Source organism: Salmo trutta, chromosome 31, assembly GCF_901001165.1.
Source record: "Salmo trutta chromosome 31, fSalTru1.1, whole genome shotgun sequence".
Classification (NCBI taxonomy): Eukaryota; Metazoa; Chordata; class Actinopteri; order Salmoniformes; family Salmonidae; genus Salmo; species Salmo trutta.
In genome coordinates this window covers 40,940,018-40,963,396 of record NC_042987.1, presented here as the reverse complement: position 1 = coordinate 40,963,396, position 23,379 = coordinate 40,940,018, and the positions used below count along the sequence as shown (strand labels likewise).

Here is a 23,379-nt window from a genome sequence, read left to right as displayed (position 1 = left end):
TTCTGTATAAACTAGATCTATACAGGACTCCAGTCCATTCTGTATGAACTAGATCTATACAGTATAAACTACAGTGTTAAGCATCAGAGGCTTGCATCATAGCAGCTCTGGTCTTGCTAAACGCTTCCTGTTTCACTGTGACGTGCGCGCGCACGCGCGTGTGTGTGTGTATCATCTAGCCAGAGGTAAATGCAGAGAGAATGACTGGGTGACTGAGTGGAAAAATATGTCTGTATGCATCTAGTCTAAAGCAGACACAGTATACGGCCATGAATGAAGATGACACGACTGAGATGGGGGGGGGATAGCCATAAAGTAACATACTTTATAGAGGTCGACTGATTAATCGGAATGGCCGATTAATTAGGGCCGATTTCAAGTTTTCATAACAATCGGTAATCGGTATTTTTGGCTACCGATTTGATTTTTTTATTTTTAAATATATTTTTTTTACACCTTTATTTAACTAGGCAAGTCAGATTAAGAACACATTCTTATTTACAATGACGGCCTAGAAACGGGGGTTAACTGCCTTGTTCAGGGGGGATTCGTTTTTGCAAACTTCGGTTACCAGTCCAACGCTCTAACCACCTGCCTTACATTGCACTCCACAAGGATTAACAGGCTGACTGCCTGTTACGCGAGGGCAGCAAGAAGCAAAGGTAAGTTGCTAGCTAGCATTAGACTTATAAAAAACTATCAATCTTCACATAATCACTAGTTAACTACACATGGTCGATGATATTACTAGTTTATCTAACGTGTCCTGCGTTGCATATAATCGATGCGGTGCCTGTTAATTTTCATTGAATCACAGCCTACTTCGACAAACGGGTGTTGATTTAACAAGAGCATTTGCGAAAAAAGTACTGTCGTTGCACCAATGTACCTAACCATAAACATCAATGCCTAACAGGAATATTTAGACTTAGCCACCCGTTAGATAAAATACGGAACGGTTCAGTATGTCACTGAAAAAAAAATGGTTTTCGAGATGATAGTTTCCGGATTCGACCATATTAATGACCTAAGGCTCATATTTCTGTGTGTTTATTATATTATAATTAAGTCTATGATTTGATAGAGCAGTCTGACTGAGCGGTGGTAGGCAGCAGCAGGCTCGTAAGCATTCATTCAAACAGCCCTTCGCTGTGCTTCAAGCATTGTGCTGTTTATGACTTCAACCTGGGTGGGTATAATTTGTGGAACGTTCCAACAGGAATCTATTCCAAAAAACTTAGTAAATAACAAGGTTTCCAAAAAACAACGCATACAAAGTTGTATAGCGGCAGAATAAGATACCGGGTAGGGAGCGGTCTATTTCATTGCGTTTTTCACTCATCACGTTTATTCTGAAAAATGTCTGTCCTCACATGTCTGTTTGCCTATGGACAAACATTAAGAATAAGCTACGTGGTGAGTTGATGGCTATTCGGCAGCTAGTTAGCTGGGTTTGTATGCGTTGCTACTTTGTATGCGTTGTTGGTTGGCAACCTTTTACTTTACGTTTTTTGGAACAGATTCCTGTTGGAACGTTCCACAAATTATACCCACCCCTTCAAGCCTGCCAACTCCCGAGATGAGGCTGGTGTAACCGATGTGAAATGGCTAGCTAGTTAGCGGGGTGCGCGCTAATAGCATTTCAAACGTCACTCGCACTGAGACTTGGAGTAGTTGTTTCCCTTCCTCTGCATGGGTAACGCTGCTTCGAGGGTGGCTGTTGTCGATGTGTTCCTGGTTCGAGCCCAGGTAGGAGCGAGGAGAGGGACGGAAGCTATACTGTTACACTGGCAATACTAAAGTGCCTATAAGAACATCCAATAGTCAAAGGTATATGAAATACAAATTGTATAGAGAGAAATACTCCTATAATTCCTATAATAACTACAACCTAAAACTTCTTACCTGGGAATATTGAAGACTCATGTTAAAAGGAACCACTAGCTTTCATATGTTCTCATGTTCTGAGCAAGGAACTTAAACGTTAGCTTTCTTACATGGCACATATTACACTTTTACTTTCTTCTCCAACACTTTATTTTTGCATTATTTAAACCAAATTGAACATGTTTCATTATTTATTTGAGGCTAAATTGATTTTATTGGTGTATTATATTAAGTTAAAATAAGTGTTCATTCAGTATTTTTGTAATTATCATTATTACAAAAAAATAAAAATTGGCCGATTAATCGGTATCGACCTTCTTGGGTCCTCCAATAATCGGTATCGGCGTTGAAAAATCATAATCGGTCGACCTCTAATACTTTACCCTCTAAATCCACCCTCAAACTGACAAAGGTCCCTGCTGTGGTAAATGAGCAACCACGCCAAAGTGCATTGTAGTTTACCTTTATATTAGAAGCTGACATTCTTTAAAAAAAAAAAAAGCCATCCAACAGGAAATGGTGCTATAGCAACTGGCATGAACATCCCTGTATGCATAAAGATAATTAAATGTTGATCATGTGATGGTGATGTCATGACGATGTCATCCAGTGACGAAGCAAGAGACGAGGGCTCTGAAAGTAGGAACACTGACAGACAAAGTCATTGCATCTGAAAATGGCACCCTATTCTCTATCCAGTGCACTACTTTTAACCAGAGCCCGGGAATCGGGTGACATTTTTTTGGGGACGTAGCCCAAGTCTGGACAGGACACTAAATAAGACTATTCTGTGACCTTACTGGAATAGTATAGTTTAAGGCCTACTGTAAGTGGAACACACCTCTTCATCTTCCTCTGAACAACTGTCATGTTGATGCAGGCCCTGAGCGATGGACGCGGTGAGAGAAGCCGCCTTGGGCTCCAGGTAGCACAGACACAGCGCCAGCGGGAAGGACAGCGTGAGGGCGTAGGGCACCGAGAACGACGTGGACAAGAGGAAAAAGAAGATGAAGAGGAAGCAGGGGATGAGAGAGGGTGACCTGAACGGACGGAAGTGCTGCACGCTCTCAGGGAGGAAGGTGAGCTCCGTGATGTCGGGGAATGTGAGGTAGCCATCCTCGTCTAGGTAAGAGGAGAGGTCGGGGAGGTGCAGGGAGAAGGAGAACAGAGTGCCGCCCCGCCTCCCGTGGGCCTTCAGCTGTTCTAGACGCTGTTTCCGGGCCGACAGGAGTAGCACCTGCTCCTCTAGGAGGGCGGTGGCGCGGTCCGCTTTGGCCTGGCGCCGACGGCACCCCGCAGAGGATTTAGCCGGGCTGACGGACGCACAGCGTTTACGGGACGCGTTCTCCCTGCGCCGCCGACGGACCTTAGTGGAGGCCACGGGGGAGGAAGGGAGGGAGAGCTCAGAGCGGAGGGGGTCACAGGAGTACAGGCATGGGGAGCGCTGATGGAGGGAGCGGGAGATGGTGTGGATGGTGAGTCAATACATATGAGCAGAATGATATGGACGGGAGGAGAAAAGACAAGCTAATTAGACAAGAAGCAGTCAGTTATAGTATAGCAGTGGGTAAATAAGCTGGAAGCATTTGGGAAATCAATAATAAAACGGCCAAGTCATACGCTGTAGGGAGTTCAGTCACTGCTGTACAATGTAGAGGAAAAACTGTACAATTCAACAGGGTGCTATGAAATGAATGTCAAAATGTTTTTTATCAATTACATAGAATGAATCATTAGATTGTTCTCTACAATATTATCACCTTAATAATAGACTTGACAGTGTAAATATTATTTTGTTTTTGTTTGTTTCCAATTATTTATTTTTTTTAACCCTTTTTCTCCCCAATTTCGTGGTATCCAATTGGTAGTTACAGTCTTGTCTCATCGCTGCAACTCCCGTACGGACTCGGGAGAGTCGAAGGTCGAGAGACACGCGCCCTCCGAAACACGACCCAACCAAGTTGCACTGTTATGAGGTTTCGGCTGAAGCCACCTCCAAATCAAGATCAATCTGATACCTTGGTCATGTTCACCTCCAGATCCTTGGCTTTCAATGCCTATACTGGTCGCGCAATCTATGTTGAGAAAGGGCCGTTTCTATGGCGATTTAAAGGGAAATACTCAGAAATACAAAATGAAAACATGAACAGACGGTCTTTCGCGGAGGGTGGATATTGAAATTTAGTCTGTTAGCTTTGTAAATAAATATTATACAGAACAAAATAAATGCAACAACTTCAATGATTTTACTGAGTTACAGTACATAGAAAGAAATCAATTGAAATTAATGAATTAGGCCCTAATCTATGGATTTCACATGACTGGGCAGGGGCACAGCCATGGGTGGGCCTGGGAGGTTCTAGGCCCACCCACTGGGGAGCCAGGCCCAGCCAATCATAATATGTTTTTTTGTTGTTGTTTTTTTTTTTTACCACAAAAGGGCTTTATTACAGACAAAAATACTCCTCAGAGAAATAAGCTTTTTGTACGTCTGGAACATTTTCTGGGATCTTTTATTTCAGCTCATGGAACACTTTACATGTTGCGTTTATATTTTTTGTTCAGAATATATTTAGTCCTCATTTAGTTTTGTATTCAGTGGATTTCATTTAGAAAAAGTACATCTTTTCACTCACAAACCTTACAAGCCGCTAGTAAATTAGCTTGTTGGTTGGCGTCGTTCTGCCAAGGACTCCAGTCCATTCTGTATGAACTAGATCTATACGGGACTCCAGTCCATTCTGTATGAACTAGATCTATACAGGACTCCAGTCCATTCTGTATAAACTAGATCTATACAGGACTCCAGTCCATTCTGTATAAACTAGATCTATACGGGAAACCAGTCCATTCTGTATAAACTAGATCTATACGGGACTCCAGTCCATTCTGTATAAACTAGATCTATACAGGACTCCAGTCCATTCTGTATAAACTAGATCTATACAGGACTCCAGTCCATTCTGTATAAACTAGATCTATACAGGACTCCAGACCATTCTGTATAAACTAGATCTATACGGGACTCCAGTCCATTCTGTATAAACTAGATCTATACGGGAAACCAGTCCATTCTGTATAAACTAGATCTATACGGGAAACCAGTCCATTCTGTATGAACTAGATCTATACGGGAAACCAGTCCATTCTGTATAAACTAGATCTATACAGGACTCCAGACCATTCTGTATAAACTAGATCTATACGGGACTCCAGTCCATTCTGTATAAACTAGATCTATACGGGAAACCAGTCCATTCTGTATAAACTAGATCTATACGGGAAACCAGTCCATTCTGTATGAACTAGATCTATACGGGAAACCAGTCCATTCTCTAACAGTTCTACTGAGGCGGTCTGTTCGTGCCTGTGATGACGTTCCATTCACTCTAAACACGCTACATTCTCAGAAGAAATCGGCTGCCACATTTGAACCATATATGGTAGAGACACGGGGTCTGGACTATTGTTTTTCGGACGGAACGTTCTATTGAATGGACATATTTGTATAAAACTTGAAATAATGAATCCTTTTGTGGGGTGACACCCTATACTCTATAAATAAAGAAATTACACTCCTTAACTGTTTAGGAAAAGACTTGAGAGGTTCATCTAGGCATGGGGTTGTAAAGACTCTTATCGTACTTTGTAACCTCCTTTGACAGTATTGACAGTGACAAAGCTGTTGTAACCTCCTTTGACAGTACTGACAGTGACAAAGCTGTTGTAACCTCCTTTGACAGTACTGACAGTGACAAAGCAACATCAGGAAGTAATGTCCATGGACAGACAGCCGTTTAGGATTCCGTCAATCCAGAATTCTTTATATACAATAAAGCAGGCTTAACGAACTAGCCGGCTATTTTTGATAAACAACCAGAAATAACTATTGACTAAAGCTAAACTTCGATGTGTTTTTAGTGTCAATTAGACCATGACCATTTCAAGCTTATCTTTCTAAAAAAAATATATATATAATTTCAGAATATTTCTTAGCGGGCTAAGTCATTGATATTGTTAGCGGGCTAAGTCATTGATATTGCTTCGTAGTACAGGTCCTCATATAGATCTGACTCAAGAGCAAGGAGTCATTAAAGTTTATAGGATGTGTTTTTCAACTTGTGAGTCTTAACTTCAACTCAGAGTTGGATCAATCATATTGCTACTATTGCTAATGGCATTCTTTAAAACAAACCAAACTTCTAAGACTAACCCCATTGGCTAATATGAGGAGGAGGAGGAGGATGATGAGGTTTACCTTGTTGTCGTGTCTGAGGGGGGTTGAGGGGACATTAGGATCCGACGTCTCTGTAATGTTGGTCTGTCCCTCCTCTTCCTCGGCCTTCTCCTCCTCCGCCTTCTTCTCCGGCGTTACCGTGGTGATCAGGTCTCCAGCGGCGACAGCTTTGGCGGGCGTGGCGTCCATCATCAGGGTGTCGTGGTTCTCTGTTACGGGCGCTGGTAGGAGGCACGGTGAGGGTTTATCGTTAATCACCAGAGGAAACCAAACATTAGTTCTCTGTGTGGTTTCATCCTCAGGTAAGTCATGACCTTTAGGAACTGATCTATGATCAGGTTACTTGTCCTAAAATCCTAACCTTAACATAAAATATACCAAAGGTGCGGGGTGACTGCTTTGTTGTTGTTTGAGCTTCACATTGTGCCTTTTACATTAGTTGGGGGGGGGGGGGGGGGTAAAACTCAAACTTACACTTCCAACACACCGACAGGACCATGGTGCAAAATGGTAAGCAGCATCATCTGAATATGTGCGCAACAAAAGTTCAACATTTCTGCTACCATTTCTGTCAAGCCGTCTACGCACACAGTTTGATCGCATACAAACGATACATCCAACGTACTGCAACACACTGCACCACACTGCAACACACTGCAACACACTGCACCACACTGCACCACACTGCACCACACTGCAACACACTGCAACACACTGCACCACACTGCACCACACTGCAACACACTGCACCACACTGCACCACACTGCACCACACTGCACCACACTGCACCACACTGCACCACACTGCACCACACTGCAACTGCCTCTGCAACGCAATGCTGCAAGGCAAACTAAGCGTTCCAATGGAGATGAATGTAATTCTGGTGTATCAAATCTTAATGACGACGTCTATGAGGTCGAAGCGTTAGTCTAACTTAAACACAGACTCCAAGACTAGACTGAGATAGCCTATGACTGGTTTTTAACAATCTCTGGATCTCCCCCCTTTGACAGAATCAGGTGTTGAGTGTTAAACAAAATGTCCACACTAGAATAAGCAGTTAATCTAAGAGACTCTATTTCAATGTCCACACCAGCATACCAGTTAATCCAAGAGACTCTATTTCAATGTCCACACTAGCATACCATACCAGTTAATCTAAGAGACTCTATTTCAATGTCCACACCAGCATACCAGTTAATCCAAGAGACTCTATTTCAATGTCCACACTAGCATACCATACCAGTTAATCTAAGAGACTCTATTTCAATGTCCACACTAGAATAGCAGTTAATCTAAGAGACTCTATTTCAGTATACAGCATACTACTTAGAATGAGGTAACGTATCGGGCATTGTGAACATTTGGAACACAGTAAGTCGTCTTTACCTCCGTCCAGGCTGCGCGACATGGTGTAGCGTTTGGAAGAGGAGCGTTCGAAGATGGGCGCGGCCCTGATGATCTGAGAGGAGACTCTCCGGGTCTGAGCCTGGGTTCTACCGCTGTAGCGGAACTTAGAACCAAGACCTAGGAACTTCTTAGGGGGGACCTCTGGGGACACCAGTCTGACAGAGGAGAGAAAAAAAGTTTGGATAAATTCAACCATTATGTGATAAAAACCAATCCGTATATTTTACAATAATAATAATAATAATACATTTACAGTACATCATACAGATAATCTCAGACATGTAAACTGATTTGATTTAAAATTCATCATTTTGGCTGTTCTTAGAGGATAAATCAACCCAAAATATCTGGAGATAAAATCACTACGCTTGTTACATTTTACAGTAACGATCTGATTATGATGGGTTTTCATTGATATAATTTTCTGCTACAGTACCTTCAGAAAGTATTCACACCCCTTGATCTTTTGTTGTTGTTACATCCTGAATTTAAAATGGATTCAAATTGAGATTGTGTGTCACTGGCCTAAACACAATACCCTATAATATCAAAGTGGAATTAGGTTCTTAGACATTTTTTATAAATGAATTATAAATAGAAAAGCTGAAATGTATTGAGTCAATCAGTATTCAACCTCTTTGTTATAGCAAAGCCTAAATAAGTTCATGAGTAAAAATGTGCTTAAGAATTCACATAATATGTTGCATGGACTCACTCTGTGTGCAATAATTTTTGAATGACTACCTCATCTCTGTATCCCCACACATACAATTATCTGTAAGGTCCCTTAGTCGAGAAGTGAATTTCAAACACCGATTCAATCACAATAACCACGGAGGTTTTCCAACGCCTCGCAAAGAAGGGGATCTGATAACGGCGCCAGAGGGGATGGCTGCCATTTTACGGCCTCCTCATCAATTGTGCTATTTTGCAAGGGTTTTTTTCTCGCTTTGTTTGTAACTCATTTTGTACATAATGTTGCTGCTACCATCTCTTAGGACCAAAAATAGCTTCTGGTCATCAGAACAGCGATTAATCACCTCGAACTGGACGAAGATTTTTTTCTTTAATGAGTCCGACGCAAAGGATATACTGCTTTGTCAAGACAAGGCCCAAATCCCCGTCATCAGCGTGAAGACGGAGGAAAAGGGAGGGGGGGGGGGTGCCTTGTAAGAATTCACTGACGAGTAGGTAAACCGCCACTTCCCTCCGTATTACTGGCCAAAGTGCAATCATTGGAAAACAAACTGGACGATCTACGATTAAGACTATCCTACCAACGGGACAAAAACTGTAATATATCTTAAGTTTCACCGAGACGCTGAACGACGACATGGATAATATAGAGCTGGCTGGCTTCTCCGTGCATTGGCAGGACAGAGCAGCTACCTCTGGTAAGACGAGGGGCGAGAGTGTGTGTCTATTTGTCAATAACTGCTAGTGCTCGATGTCTAAAATTAAAGAAGTCTCGAGGTACTCCTCGCCTGAGGTAGAGTACCTCATGATAAGCTGTAGACCACACTATCTACCAAGAGTTCTCATCTATATTCTTCGTAGCCGTCTATTTACCACCACAAACCGATGCTGGTACTAAGACCGCTCTCAACGAGCTGTATAAAGCCATAAGCAAACAGGAAAACACTCAGTCAGAAGCGGCGCTCCTAGTGGACGGGGACTTTAATGAAGGCAAACTTAAATCAGTTTTATCTCATTTCTACCAGCATGTCACATGTGCAACCGGAGAAAAAAAAAACTCTAGACCACCTTCACTCCACACACAGGGATGCGTACAAAGCTCACCCACGTCCTCCATTTGGCTAATCTGACCATAATTCTATCCTCCTGATTCCTGCTGACAAGGAACAACTAAAGCAGGAAGTACCAGTGACTCGCTCAATTTGGAAGTGGTCAGATGACGCGGATGCTACAGGACTGTTTTGCTGCACAGACTGGAATATGTTCCGGGATTCATCCAATGGCATTGAGGAGTATACCACCTCAGTCATTGGCTTCATCAATAAGTGCATCGAGGACGTCGTCCCCACAGTGACTGTACGTACATACCCCAACCAGAAGCCATGGATTACAGGCAACATTCACACCGAACTAAAGGCTAGAGCTGCCGCTTTTCAAGGAGTGGGACACTAAATCCGGAAGCTTATAAAAAAATCCCACTATGCCCTCAGAAGAACCATCAAACAGGCAACACGTCAATACAGGACTAAGATTGAATCCTACTACACCGGCTCTGACGCTCGTCAGATATGGCAGGGCTCGAAAAATATTACGGACTACAAAGGGAAACCCAGCCGCGAGCTGCACAGTGACGCAAGCATACCAGATGAGCTAAATGCCTTTTACGCTCGCGTCGAAGCAAGCAACACTGAAGCATGCATGAGAGCACCAGCTGTTCTGGATGACTATCTCCGTAGTCGATGTGAGTAAGACCTTTAAACAAGTCAACATTCACAAGGCCGCGGGGCCATACGAATTACAAGGACGTGTACTCCGAGCATACGCTGACCAACTGGCAGGTGTCTTCACTGACATTTTCAACCTCTCCCTGACCGAGTCTGTAATACCAACATGTTTCAAACAGACCATAGTCCCTGTGCCCAAGAACACTAAGGTAACCTGCCTAAATTATTACCGCCCCGTAGCACTCACGTCAGTAACCATGAAGTGCTTTGAAAGGCTGGTCATGGCTCACATCAACACCATCATGCCAGTAACCCTAGACCCACTCCAATTCGCATACCGCCCCAACAGATCCACAGACGACACAATCTCAATTCCACCAGGACAAAAGGAACACCTATGTGAGAATGCTGTTCATTGACTACAGCTCAGCGTTCAACACCATAGTGCCCTCAAAGCTCATCAATAAGCTAAGGACCCTGGGACTAAACATCTCCCTCGGCAACTGGATCCTGGACTTCCTGACGGGCCGCCCCCAGGTGGTAAGAGTAGGCAACAACACATCTGCCATGCTGATCCCCAACACTGGGGCCCCTCAGGGGTGCGTGCTTAGTCCCCTCCTGTACTCCCTGTTCACCCACGACGGCGTAGCCAGGCACGACTCCAACACCATCATTAAGTTTGCTGACGACAACAGTGGTAGGCCTGATCATCGAAAACAATGAAATAGCCTATAGGGAGGTGGTCAGAGACCTGGCAGTGTGGTGCCTGGACAACAGCCTCTCCCTCATCGTGAGCAAGACAAAGGAGCTGATCGTGGACTACAGGAAAAGGCGGGCTGAACAGGCCCCCATTAACATTGACGGGTCTGTAGTGGAGCAGGTTGAGAGCTTCAAGTTCCTTGGTGTCCACATCACCAACAAACTAACATGGTCCAAACACACCAATAAAGTTGTGAAGAGGGCACGACAAAGCCTATTCCCCCTCAGGAGACTGAAAAGATTTGGCATGGGTCCTCAGATCCTCAAAAGGTTCTACAGCTGCACCATCGAGAGCATCCTGACTGGTTGCATCACCACCTGGTATGGCAACTGCTCAGCATCTGACCGCAAGGCACTACAGAGGGTAGTGCGTACGGCCCAGTACATCACCGGGGCCAAGCTTCCTGCCATCCAGGACCTCTATACCAGGCAGTGTCAGAGGAAGGCCCTAAAAATTGTCAAAGACTGCTGTCACCCAAGTCATAGAGTGCCATGTCTAGGATCAAAAGGCTCCTTAACAGCTTCTACCCCCAAGCCATAAGACTGCTGAACAATGAATCAAAAGACCACTGGACTATTACATTGACCCCCCCCCCCCCTCCTCTCTGTTTATACACTGCTGCTACTCGCGGTTTATTTTCTATGCATAGTCACTTTACAAATTACCTCGACTAACCTGCACCCCCGTACATTGACTCGGTACCGGTTCCCCCTGTTCATAGCCTCGTTATTGTTACGTAATTTTCTTGTGTTACTTTTTTATTTTTAGTTTAGTTTATTTAGTAAATATTTTTCTTAACTATATTTCTTGAACTGCATTGCTGTTTAAGGGCTTGTAAGTAAGCATTTCACGGTAAGGTCTACTACACCTGTTATATTCGTCGCTTGTGACAAATACAATTTGATTTGACCTATTGGTAGATGGGTAAACATTTTAAAAGACGACATTGAATAACCCGTTGAGCATGGTGAAGTTAGGACGCCTGTATCTGGAGTTGTTTACCCAAGATGACATTGAATGTTCCTTAGTGGCCTAGTTACAGTTTTGACTTAAATCGGCTTGAAAATCTATGTCAAGACTTGAAAAATGGCTTTCTAGCAATGATCAACAACCAACTTGACAGAGCTTGAAGAATTTCTTCAAGAATAATTTGCAATATTGTACAATCCAGGTGTGCAAAGCTCTTAGAGATTTATCCAGAAAGACTCACACCTGTAATCGGTGCCAAAGGTCATTCTGACATGTATTGACTCAGGGCTGTGAATACTTACATAAATGAGATATTTCTGTATTTAATTTTCAATGAATTTGCTACATTTTCTACAAACATGTTTTCACTTTGTCATTATGAGGTATTGTGTATCAATGGGTGAGATTTTTTTAAATTACGTTTTTTTTTAGGCTGTATAACAAAAGGTGGAATAAGTCAAGGGGTATGAATACATTTTGAAGGCACTGTATCAATCGTAAGGACAGGCTACAAACATCTCTTACCTGAAGAACGTGTGGTGCTCAACACAGGTCTTCCACAGCCTCTTGGCTGCACGGTGGTTAGGGAGCTTGAAGCCAATCGTGCTCTCAAACTGCTCAAACTGCAAGAGATGGTGATGTTACAAGTGTCTCAGAAGAGAGAGAGAGGAGGTGGTGGTCATGTCAGGACAGAAGCAATTAACGTCCTTAAAATATAGTAGTCTGCAACTTTTTTTTAATTTCCCAAAAATAAACTAATGTTATGACTAGGGCCGAGAGGTTTTCACTGACCACATAACGTAACCAGGAAAAACTCCGGGCCATAGAGTAGTAGTCTGACTAGGCCCCGCGCCATAGAGTAGTAGTCTGACTAGGCCCAGGGCCATAGAGTAGTAGTCTGACTAGGCCCCGGGCCATAGAGTAGTAGTCTGACTAGGCCCAGGCCATAGAGTAGTAGTCTGACTAGGGCCCAGGGCCATAGAGTAGTAGTCTGACTAGGGCCCAGGGCCATAGAGTAGTAGTCTGACTAGGGCCCAGGGCCATAGAGTAGTAGTCTGACTAGGCCCAGGGCCATAGAGTAGTAGTCTGACTAGGCCCCGGGCCATAGAGTAGTAGTCTGACTAGGCCCCGCGCCATAGAGTAGTAGTCTGACTAGGCCCAGGGCCATAGAGTAGTAGTCTGACTAGGCCCAGAGCCATAGAGTAGTAGTCTGACTAGGGCCCAGAGCCATAGAGTAGTAGTCTGACTAGGCCCCGAGTAGTAGTCTGACTAGGCCCAGGGCCATAGAGTAGTAGTCTGACTAGGCCCCGCGCCATAGAGTAGTAGTCTGACTAGGGCCCAGGGCCATAGAGTAGTAGTCTGACTAGGCCCAGGGCCATAGAGTAGTAGTCTGACTAGGCCCAGAGCCATAGAGTAGTAGTCTGAGTAGGCCCAGGGCCATAGAGTAGTAGTCTGACTAGGCCCAGGGCCATAGAGTAGTAGTCTGACTAGGCCCCGGGCCATAGAGTAGTAGTCTGACTAGGCCCAGAGCCATAGAGTAGTAGTCTGACTAGGCCCCGAGTAGTAGTCTGACTAGGCCCAGAGCCATAGAGTAGTAGTCTGACTAGGGCCCAGAGCCATAGAGTAGTAGTCTGACTAGGCCCAGAGCCATAGAGTAGTAGTCTGACTAGGCCCCGAGTAGTAGTCTGACTAGGGCCCAGGGCCATAGAGTAGTAGTCTGACTAGGCCCAGGGCCATAGAGTAGTAGTCTGAGTAGGCCCAGGGCCATAGAGTAGTAGTCTGACTAGGCCCCGCGCCATAGAGTAGTAGTCTGACTAGGCCCAGGGCCATAGAGTAGTAGTCTGAGTAGGCCCAGAGCCATAGTTTTTCCTGGTCAAGTCACATGGTAAAACACCTGACCTGGTTTGTAACAGATCTACAGTTGTTGTTGTTGTTGATGATGATGATGTTGTGTTTACCTCTCCGGGGCGTATCTTGATGTAGAAGTTGTTTCTCTTGTAGGAGATCTTGAGGACCTTCGGCCAGGCGAAGCGGTTGATTCTCAGTCTGTCTCTGTAGATGAGCAGACCACTGGAGCACACTCCTAGCATGATCTCAACGCCTTCAGAGTCCTGAAAAACACCCGTATAGAATACACTACTACTACTGATGTACACAATCTGTCTCTATAGATGAGGAGACCACTCCTAGCATGATCTCAACGCCTTCAGAGTCCTGAAAAACACCCGTATAGAATACACTACTACTACTGATGTACACAATCTGTCTCTATAGATGAGGAGACCACTCCTAGCATTATCTCTACGCCTTCAGAGTCCTGAAAAACACCCGTATAGAATACACTACTACTACTGATGTACACAATCTGTCTCTATAGATGAGGAGACCACTCCTAGCATGATCTCTACGTCTTCAGAGTCCTGAAAAACACCCGTATAGAATACACTACTACTACTGATGTACACAATCTGTCTCTATAGATGAGGAGACCACTCCTAGCATGATCTCTACGTCTTCAGAGTCCTGAAAAACACCCGTATAGAATACACTACTACTACTGATGTACACAATCTGTCTCTATAGATGAGGAGACCACTCCTAGCATGATCTCTACGTCTTCAGAGTCCTGAAAAACACCCGTATAGAATACACTACTACTACTGATGTACACAATCTGTCTCTATAGATGAGGAGACCACTCCTAGCATGATCTCTACGTCTTCAGAGTCCTGAAAAACACCCGTATAGAATACACTACTACTACTGATGTACACAATCTGTCTCTATAGATGAGGAGACCACTCCTAGCATGACCTCTACGCCTTCAGAGTCCTGAAAAACACCCGTATAGAATACACTACTACTACTGATGTACACAATCTGTCTCTATAGATGAGGAGACCACTCCTAGCATGACCTCTACGCCTTCAGAGTCCTGAAAAACACCCGTATAGAATACACTACTACTACTGATGTACACAATCTGTCTCTATAGATGAGGAGACCACTCCTAGCATGATCTCTACGTCTTCAGAGTCCTGAAAAACACCCGTATAGAATACACTACTACTACTGATGTACACAATCTGTCTCTATAGATGAGGAGACCACTCCTAGCATGACCTCTACGCCTTCAGAGTCCTGAAAAACACCCGTATAGAATACACTACTACTACTGATGTACACAATCTGTCTCTATAGATGAGGAGACCACTCCTAGCATGACCTCTACGCCTTCAGAGTCCTGAAAAACACCCGTATAGAATACACTACTACTACTGATGTACACAATCTGTCTCTATAGATGAGGAGACCACTCCTAGCATGATCTCTACGTCTTCAGAGTCCTGAAAAACACCCGTATAGAATACACTACTACTACTGATGTACACAATCTGTCTCTATAGATGAGGAGACCACTCCTAGCATGATCTCTACGTCTTCAGAGTCCTGAAAAACACCCGTATAGAATACACTACTACTACTGATGTACACAATCTGTCTCTATAGATGAGGAGACCACTCCTAGCATGATCTCTACGTCTTCAGAGTCCTGAAAAACACCCGTATAGAATACACTACTACTACTGATGTACACAATCTGTCTCTATAGATGAGGAGACCACTCCTAGCATGACCTCTACGCCTTCAGAGTCCTGAAAAACACCCGTATAGAATACACTACTACTACTGATGTACACAATCTGTCTCTATAGATGAGGAGACCACTCCTAGCATGACCTCTACGCCTTCAGAGTCCTGAAAAACACCCGTATAGAATACACTACTACTACTGATGTACACAATCTGTCTCTATAGATGAGGAGACCACTCCTAGCATGATCTCTACGTCTTCAGAGTCCTGAAAAACACCCGTATAGAATACACTACTACTACTGATGTACACAATCTGTCTCTATAGATGAGGAGACCACTCCTAGCATGACCTCTACGCCTTCAGAGTCCTGAAAAACACCCGTATAGAATACACTACTACTACTGATGTACACAATCTGTCTCTATAGATGAGGAGACCACTCCTAGCATGACCTCTACGCCTTCAGAGTCCTGAAAAACACCCGTATAGAATACACTACTACTACTGATGTACACAATCTGTCTCTATAGATGAGGAGACCACTCCTAGCATGATCTCTACGTCTTCAGAGTCCTGAAAAACACCCGTATAGAATACACTACTACTACTGATGTACACAATCTGTCTCTATAGATGAGGAGACCACTCCTAGCATGATCTCTACGTCTTCAGAGTCCTGAAAAACACCCGTATAGAATACACTACTACTACTGATGTACACAATCTGTCTCTATAGATGAGGAGACCACTCCTAGCATGATCTCTACGTCTTCAGAGTCCTGAAAAACACCCGTATAGAATACACTACTACTACTGATGTACACAATCTGTCTCTATAGATGAGGAGACCACTCCTAGCATTATCTCTACGCCTTCAGAGTCCTGAAAAACACCCGTATAGAATACACTACTACTACTGATGTACACAATCTGTCTCTATAGATGAGGAGACCACTCCTAGCATGATCTCTACGCCTTCAGAGTCCTGAAAAACACCCGTATAGAATACACTACTACTACTGATGTACACAATCTGTCTCTATAGATGAGGAGACCACTCCTAGCATGATCTCTACGTCTTCAGAGTCCTGAAAAACACCCGTATAGAATACACTACTACTACTGATGTACACAATCTGTCTCTATAGATGAGGAGACCACTCCTAGCATGACCTCTACGCCTTCAGAGTCCTGAAAAACACCCGTATAGAATACACTACTACTACTGATGTACACAATCTGTCTCTATAGATGAGGAGACCACTCCTAGCATGACCTCTACGCCTTCAGAGTCCTGAAAAACACCCGTATAGAATACACTACTACTACTGATGTACACAATCTGTCTCTATAGATGAGGAGACCACTCCTAGCATGATCTCTACGTCTTCAGAGTCCTGAAAAACACCCGTATAGAATACACTACTACTACTGATGTACACAATCTGTCTCTATAGATGAGGAGACCACTCCTAGCATGATCTCTACGTCTTCAGAGTCCTGAAAAACACCCGTATAGAATACACTACTACTACTGATGTACACAATCTGTCTCTATAGATGAGGAGACCACTCCTAGCATGATCTCTACGTCTTCAGAGTCCTGAAAAACACCCGTATAGAATACACTACTACTACTGATGTACACAATCTGTCTCTATAGATGAGGAGACCACTCCTAGCATTATCTCTACGCCTTCAGAGTCCTGAAAAACACCCGTATAGAATACACTACTACTACTGATGTACACAATCTGTCTCTATAGATGAGGAGACCACTCCTAGCATGATCTCTACGCCTTCAGAGTCCTGAAAAACACCCGTATAGAATACACTACTACTACTGATGTACACAATCTGTCTCTATAGATGAGGAGACCACTCCTAGCATGATCTCTACGTCTTCAGAGTCCTGAAAAACACCCGTATAGAATACACTACTACTACTGATGTACACAATCTGTCTCTATAGATGAGGAGACCACTCCTAGCATGACCTCTACGCCTTCAGAGTCCTGAAAAACACCCGTATAGAATACACTACTACTACTGATGTACACAATCTGTCTCTATAGATGAGGAGACCACTCCTAGCATGATCTCTACGTCTTCAGAGTCCTGAAAAACACCCGTATAGAATACACTACTACTACTGATGTACACAATCTGTCTCTATAGATGAGGAGACCACTCCTAGCATGATCTCTACGCCTTCAGAGTCCTGAAAAACACCCGTATAGAATACACTACTACTACTGATGTACACAATCTGTCTCTATAGATGAGGAGACCACTCCTAGCATGATCTCTACGTCTTCAGAGTCCTGAAAAACACCCGTATAGAATACACTACTACTACTGATGTACACAATCTGTCTCTATAGATGAGGAGACCACTCCTAGCATGACCTCTACGCCTTCAGAGTCCTGAAAAACACCCGTATAGAATACACTACTACTACTGATGTACACAATCTGTCTCTATAGATGAGGAGACCACTCCTAGCATGACCTCTACGCCTTCAGAGTCCTGAAAAACACCCGTATAGAATACACTACTACTACTGATGTACACAATCTGTCTCTATAGATGAGGAGACCACTCCTAGCATAGAATAGAAACATTGAGTTCTAGTATGGCCCAATACCGCCCCCCCCCCCCCCCCCTTTCAGAAGGAGTCATAGAAAGTACATCTTCACCTCCACACACTAACAGTTGTGGAGGGAGGAAGGGTAGAGTACGGGCCAGCGTTGGCAGGGTTCTGATGGTGAACGGCTACGGACAGACAGGCAGGTGGATAACGGGATGGTGGTGTATCTAGGGTCCGATGAGAAAAGCGGGGGGGGGGGGAAAAAAACACACGTTCCCTACTTTAGTGCAGCACAGCAACGGGGAGAGTGACGATGGGTGAAAACAAGCCACGGTTAGTTAGGGTGATGATTGCTAAGCTAAGCCATGCGTGAATTAAAAATAAAAACACAAAAACACAGACACCACACGATGCAGCAGCCTCTTACCTCCCCTTTAGCTGGAGCCAAACACTCAAACAGGTTTCCTACCAACTAGCCCGGTGGTTTAATGAGAGGAGAGAGAACACAACAAATGCTGATACTGATCTGATTCAACTAGTCAAATGGTTTATTAATGACAAAACAAATCTGTATTCATGGTGTATTGGTGGATGGAAACTACTTCACTACTAATCTGTATTCATAGTGTACTAGGCAACATCATTCCTCCTTAAGGGACCATCATCTTTATGTCAGTCTCTCCTAGACGGGATCCTTTGACTGTTCAAAGTGCTTGTGATAACTGACCAGTATCTGACCAGTATCTGCCCAGTATCTGCCCAGTATCTGCCCAGTATCTGACCAGTATCTATCTGACCAGTATCTGACCAGTATCTGACCAGTAACTGACCAGTAACTGACCAGTATCTATCTGACCAGTATCTGACCAGTATCTGCCCAGTATCTGACCAGTATCTATCTGACCAGTATCTGACCAGTATCTGACCAGTAACTGACCAGTAACTGACCAGTATCTATCTGACCAGTATCTGACCAGTATCTATCTGACCAGTAACTGACCAGTATCTGACCAGTATCTGACCAGTATCTGCCCAGTATCTGCCCAGTATCTGCCCAGTATCTGACCAGTATCTGACCAGTATCTATCTGACCAGTATCTGACCAGTATCTATCTGACCAGTATCTGACCAGTATCTGCCCAGTATCTGACCAGTATCTGACCAGTATCTGACCAGTATCTGACTGTTCAAAGTGCTTGTGATAACTGACCAGTGGCCATCGGGATCAACAGTGACGTTTTCAATGTGTTGAAGTGAGTGGTGTGTTATTCAGGCAATCTGACGCTGCTGGCCTGGTCTGTCTGTCTGTCTGTCTGTCTGTCTGTCTCTACACGTCTGTCTCTCCACGTCTGTCTGTCTGTCTCTCCACGTCTGTCTGTCTGTCTCTCTCCACGTCTGTCTCTCCACGTCTGTCTGTCTCTCTCTCCACGTCTGTCTGTCTGTCTGTCTGTCTGTCTCTCTCTCCACGTCTGTCTCTCTCTCCACGTCTGTCTGTCTGTCTGTCTCTCTCTCCACGTCAGTCTGTCTGTCTCTCTCCACGTCGGTCGGTCTGTCTCTCTCTCCACGTCAGTCTGTCTGTCTGTCTGTGTCTGTCTGTCTGTCTGTCTCTCTCTACGTCAGTCTGTCTGTCTGTCTCTCTCTCTCTACGTCAGTCTGTCTGTCTGTCTGTCTGTCTCTCTCTACGTCAGTCTGTCTGTCTGTCTGTCTCTCTACGTCAGTCTGTCTGTCTGTCTCTCTCCACGTCGGTCTGTCTGTCTGTCTATCTCTCTCTCTCTCCATGTCAGTCTGTCTGTCTGTCTGTCTGTCCGTCTGTCTCTCTCTCCACGTCAGTCTGTCTGTCTCTCTACGTCAGTCTGTCTGTCTGTCTCTCTCTCTCTCTCCATGTCAGTCTGTCTGTCCGTCTGTCTCTCTCTCCACGTCCGTCTGTCTCCACGTCGGTCAGTCTGTCTGTCTGTCTCTCTCTCCACATCTGTCTGTCTCCACGTCGGTCTGTCTGTCTGTCTGTTTCTACGTCGGTCGGTGTGTCTATCTGTCTCTCTCCACGTCGGTCTGTCTGTCTGTCTGTCTCTACGTCTGTCTGTCTGTCTGTCTGTCTCTACGTCTGTCTGTCTCTCTCCACGTCGGTCTGTCTGTCTGTCTGTCTGTCTCTCTCTCTCTATGTCAGTCTGTCTGTCTCTCCACGTCAGTCTGTCTGTCTCTCCACGTCAGTCTGTCTGTCTCTCCACGTCAGTCTGTCTGTCTCTCCACGTCCGTCTGTCTGTCTCTCTACGTCAGTCTGTCTGTCTGTCTGTCTCTCTCTCCACGTCGGTCTGTCTGTCTGTCTCTCTCTCCACATCTGTCTGTCTCCACGTCAGTCTGTCTCCACGTCGGTCTGTCTCCACGTCAGTGTGTCTGTCTGTCTGTCTGTCTGTCTGTCTGTCTGTCTGTCTGTCTGTCTGGCTGGCTGGCTGGCTGGCTCTCTCTCCCCCCTCCATATGTCTGCCCAATGAGATTAATACAATCAAACATGTCATTAAGACAGAGGAGACGACACGACATAATCTCAAGGGAGCCAAGTCAGGCCAATCCAAGGCAGAGCCTCATGGAGTCAGTGAAACTAACAGAGATGGTAACAGACAGTGAAACTAACAGAGATGGTAACAGACAGTGAAACTAACAGAGATGGTAACAGACAGTGAAACTAACAGAGATGGTAACAGACAGTGAAACTATCAGAGATGGTAACAGTCAGTGAAACTATCAGAGATGGTAACAGACAGTGAAACTATCAGAGATGGTAACAGTCAGTGAAACTATCAGAGATGGTAACAGACAGTGAAACTATCAGAGATGGTAACAGACAGTGAAACTAACAGAGATGGTAACAGACAGTGAAACTATCAGAGATGGTAACAGACAGTGAAACTAACAGAGATGGACGGTAACATAGAGCAGAGGCAGTTGGCTCACAGCACATACAGACATTTTGAAGTAGCAGCCCAGCGTTGGCGTTAAAGCATGGTATCGACATCACCAATGACATCACTGAGACAGCAGCGGTGCATTGGAAGGATTAGCAGAGTGCCTCTGACAAAGCAGTGAAGTGAGAGAACGAGTTTGGTGTGTGTGTGTGGTGTACGTAGGTGTGTGTGTGTGTGTGTGTGTGTACGTAGGTGTGTGTGTGTGGTGTACGTAGGTGTGTGTGTGGTGTACGTAGGTGTGTGTGTGTGGTGTACGTAGGTGTGTGTGTGTGTGTGTGTGTGTGTACCTTAGCGTGATGGAGGTCTACCCCATACATGGACAGTTTCTTGGCATTCTCCAGAAAGTGTAACTCTGCTTCAGCTGGCGTCATCCCTCTGAAAACAGACATCGGGCATCAACTACATGTCCTGTAACTACGGGGTTCAGAGATGTTCCTGTAACTACGGGGTTCAGAGATGTTCTTTATTAAACTACATGTCCTGTAACTACGGGGTTCAGAGATGTTCCTGTAACTACGGGGTTCAGAGATGTTCCTGTAACTACGGGGTTCAGAGATGTTCCTGTAACTACGGGGTTCAGAGATGTTCCTGTAACTACGGGGTTCAGAGATGTTCCTGTAACTACGGGGTTCAGAGATGTTCCTGTAACTACGGGGCTCAGAGATGTTCCTGTAACTACGGGGCTCAGAGATGTTCCTGTAACTACGGGGTTCAGAGATGTTCCTGTAACTACGGGGTTCAGAGATGTTCCTGTAACTACGGGGTTCAGAGATGTTCCTGTAACTACGGGGCTCAGAGATGTTCCTGTAACTACGGGGTTCAGAGATGTTCCTGTAACTACGGGGTTCAGAGATGTTCCTGTAACTACGGGGTTCAGAGATGTTCCTGTAACTACGGGGTTCAGAGATGTTCTTTATCAGAGAATGACGTATGGATCTATAATCTATAGCTGGACATACTTGTAGTTCTTGTGTAGGTCCATGACCTTGTCCTCCAGTTCCTTGGTGTGGTTTGGAGCGAAGCGGAGCTCACGGTTGTACTCCGTGTCCTCGGGGTCGTAGTCCCCCAGCTCTGACTGGACCGTGTAGGAGCCCAGTATGGTGTGGGTGGCGAAGGAACATGGGAGACGACCAGACACCATGTCATCACGCAGCTGGAGACACAGGTAGTACCTAGAGAGAGAGAGAGGAGGGGGAGAGAGAGAGGAGGGGGAGAGAGATAGAGAGGGGGGGGAGAGAGAGAGGAGGGGGGAGAGAGAGAGGAGGGGGAGAGGAGGGGGAGGGGGAGAGAGATAGAGAGGGGGGGTTAGTAGCGAGGAGGATGGTGGCTTTGGTATTAGAGGAGAGAGAGGAGGGGCGTGAGGTAGGAGAGAGAGAGAGAGAGGAGGGGGAGATGAGATCTGAGGAGGAGAGAGGAGGGGGAGAGAGAAGAGAGATAGCGAGAAGAGGGATGGGGAGAGACGCGAGGAGGGGGAGAGCGCGAGGATATGGGAGAGATGCTTAGGAGGAGGGGAGAGAGAGAGGAGGGGGAGAGAGAGAGGAGGGGGAGAGAGATAGAGAGGGAGGGCGGGCGGGGAGGAGAGAGGGGGAGGCAAAGGGGAGAGAGAGAGAGAGCGAGGGAGAGAGAGAGCGAGGGGGAGAGAGAGGGGGGAGAGAGAGAGAGAGAGAGAGGCGGGAGAGAGAGAGGAGAGGGGGAGAGAGAGCGAGAGAGAGGAGGGGGAGAGAGAGAGAGGAGGGGAGAGAGAGAGAGAGGGGGAGGGGGAGAGAGAGAGGAGAGAGAGAGGAGGGGAGAGAGAGAGAGGAGGGGAGAGAGAGAGAGAGGAGGGGGGGAGGAGAGAGAGAGAGAGAGAGGAGGGGAGAGAGAGAGAGAGAGAGAGAGGGGGGAGAGAGAGAGAGGAGGGGGGAGAGAGAGAGAGGAGGGGAGAGAGAGAGGAGAGAGAGAGAGGGGAGAGAGGGGGGAGAGAGAGAGAGGGGGGAGAGAGAGAGAGGAGGGGGGAGAGAGAGAGGAGGGGGGAGAGAGAGAGGAGGGGGGAGAGAGAGAGGAGGGGGAGAGAGAAGAGAGGGATGGGGAGAGAGAGAAGAGAGAGAAGGTAGAGAGAGGGTGGGAGGCAGAGGGGAGAGAAGGAGAGAGAGAGAGAGAGAAGAGAGGGGGATGGGGAGAGAGAGGAGAGAGAGAGGGATGGGGAGAGAGAAGGTAGAGAGAGGGGGTGGGAGGCAGAGGGGAGAGAAGGGGAGAGAGGGGGAGAGAGAGAGAGACAGTAAGTGGAGATGTCAGTACTATCGATAGTATTGTACCATAAATAGCAGCATACTGTATCCCAGAGGCTTTGCCAGTCGATCCATCCAGCTTACCTGGTAATGTCTTCAGACAGCTGGGCAGGGTCTGGGGGGTAGAACTTCACGTTGAAGCCAAAGTTCCAGGGGCCACCTGCAGAACAATAAAGCATAGTATAGACTACAGTATAGACTACAGTATAGTGCAGTGTAGTATAGACTACAGTATAGACTACAGTATAGTGTAGTATAGTATAGACTACAGTATAGACT

The 23,379-nt window shown here is 45.5% G+C and overlaps 1 protein-coding gene and 1 long non-coding RNA gene across 22 annotated transcripts in view; both read right to left on the bottom strand.

The window, feature by feature from the left end:
• epb41l3b (erythrocyte membrane protein band 4.1-like 3b) overlaps positions 1-23,379 on the bottom strand; it is a 108,472-nt gene that overhangs the window by 34,229 nt on the left and 50,864 nt on the right. For 9 of the 21 annotated variants that reach the window (XM_029726576.1, XM_029726566.1, XM_029726578.1 and 6 more), the window contains exons 6-14: positions 23,185-23,260; positions 21,793-22,005; positions 21,121-21,208; positions 18,301-18,345; positions 13,643-13,795; positions 12,210-12,307; positions 7,515-7,690; positions 6,146-6,345; positions 2,728-3,331 (exon numbers count right to left, since the gene is read on the bottom strand). In XM_029726576.1, coding sequence (XP_029582436.1) covers positions 2,728-3,331; positions 6,146-6,345; positions 7,515-7,690; positions 12,210-12,307; positions 13,643-13,795; positions 18,301-18,345; positions 21,121-21,208; positions 21,793-22,005; positions 23,185-23,260 — 1,653 coding nt within the window. The remainder of the gene's footprint in view (positions 1-2,727; positions 3,332-6,145; positions 6,346-7,514; positions 7,691-12,209; positions 12,308-13,642; positions 13,796-18,300; positions 18,346-21,120; positions 21,209-21,792; positions 22,006-23,184; positions 23,261-23,379) is intronic. The other 12 variants (XM_029726580.1, XM_029726582.1, XM_029726581.1 and 9 more) reach the window with 3 other exon arrangements.
• On the bottom strand, positions 4,441-6,136 carry LOC115170199 (uncharacterized). The gene is made up of 2 exons (XR_003870981.1): positions 5,580-6,136; positions 4,441-5,540 (listed from the first exon to the last, which is right to left on the bottom strand). It is a non-coding gene; the product is annotated as an uncharacterized LOC115170199 (long non-coding RNA).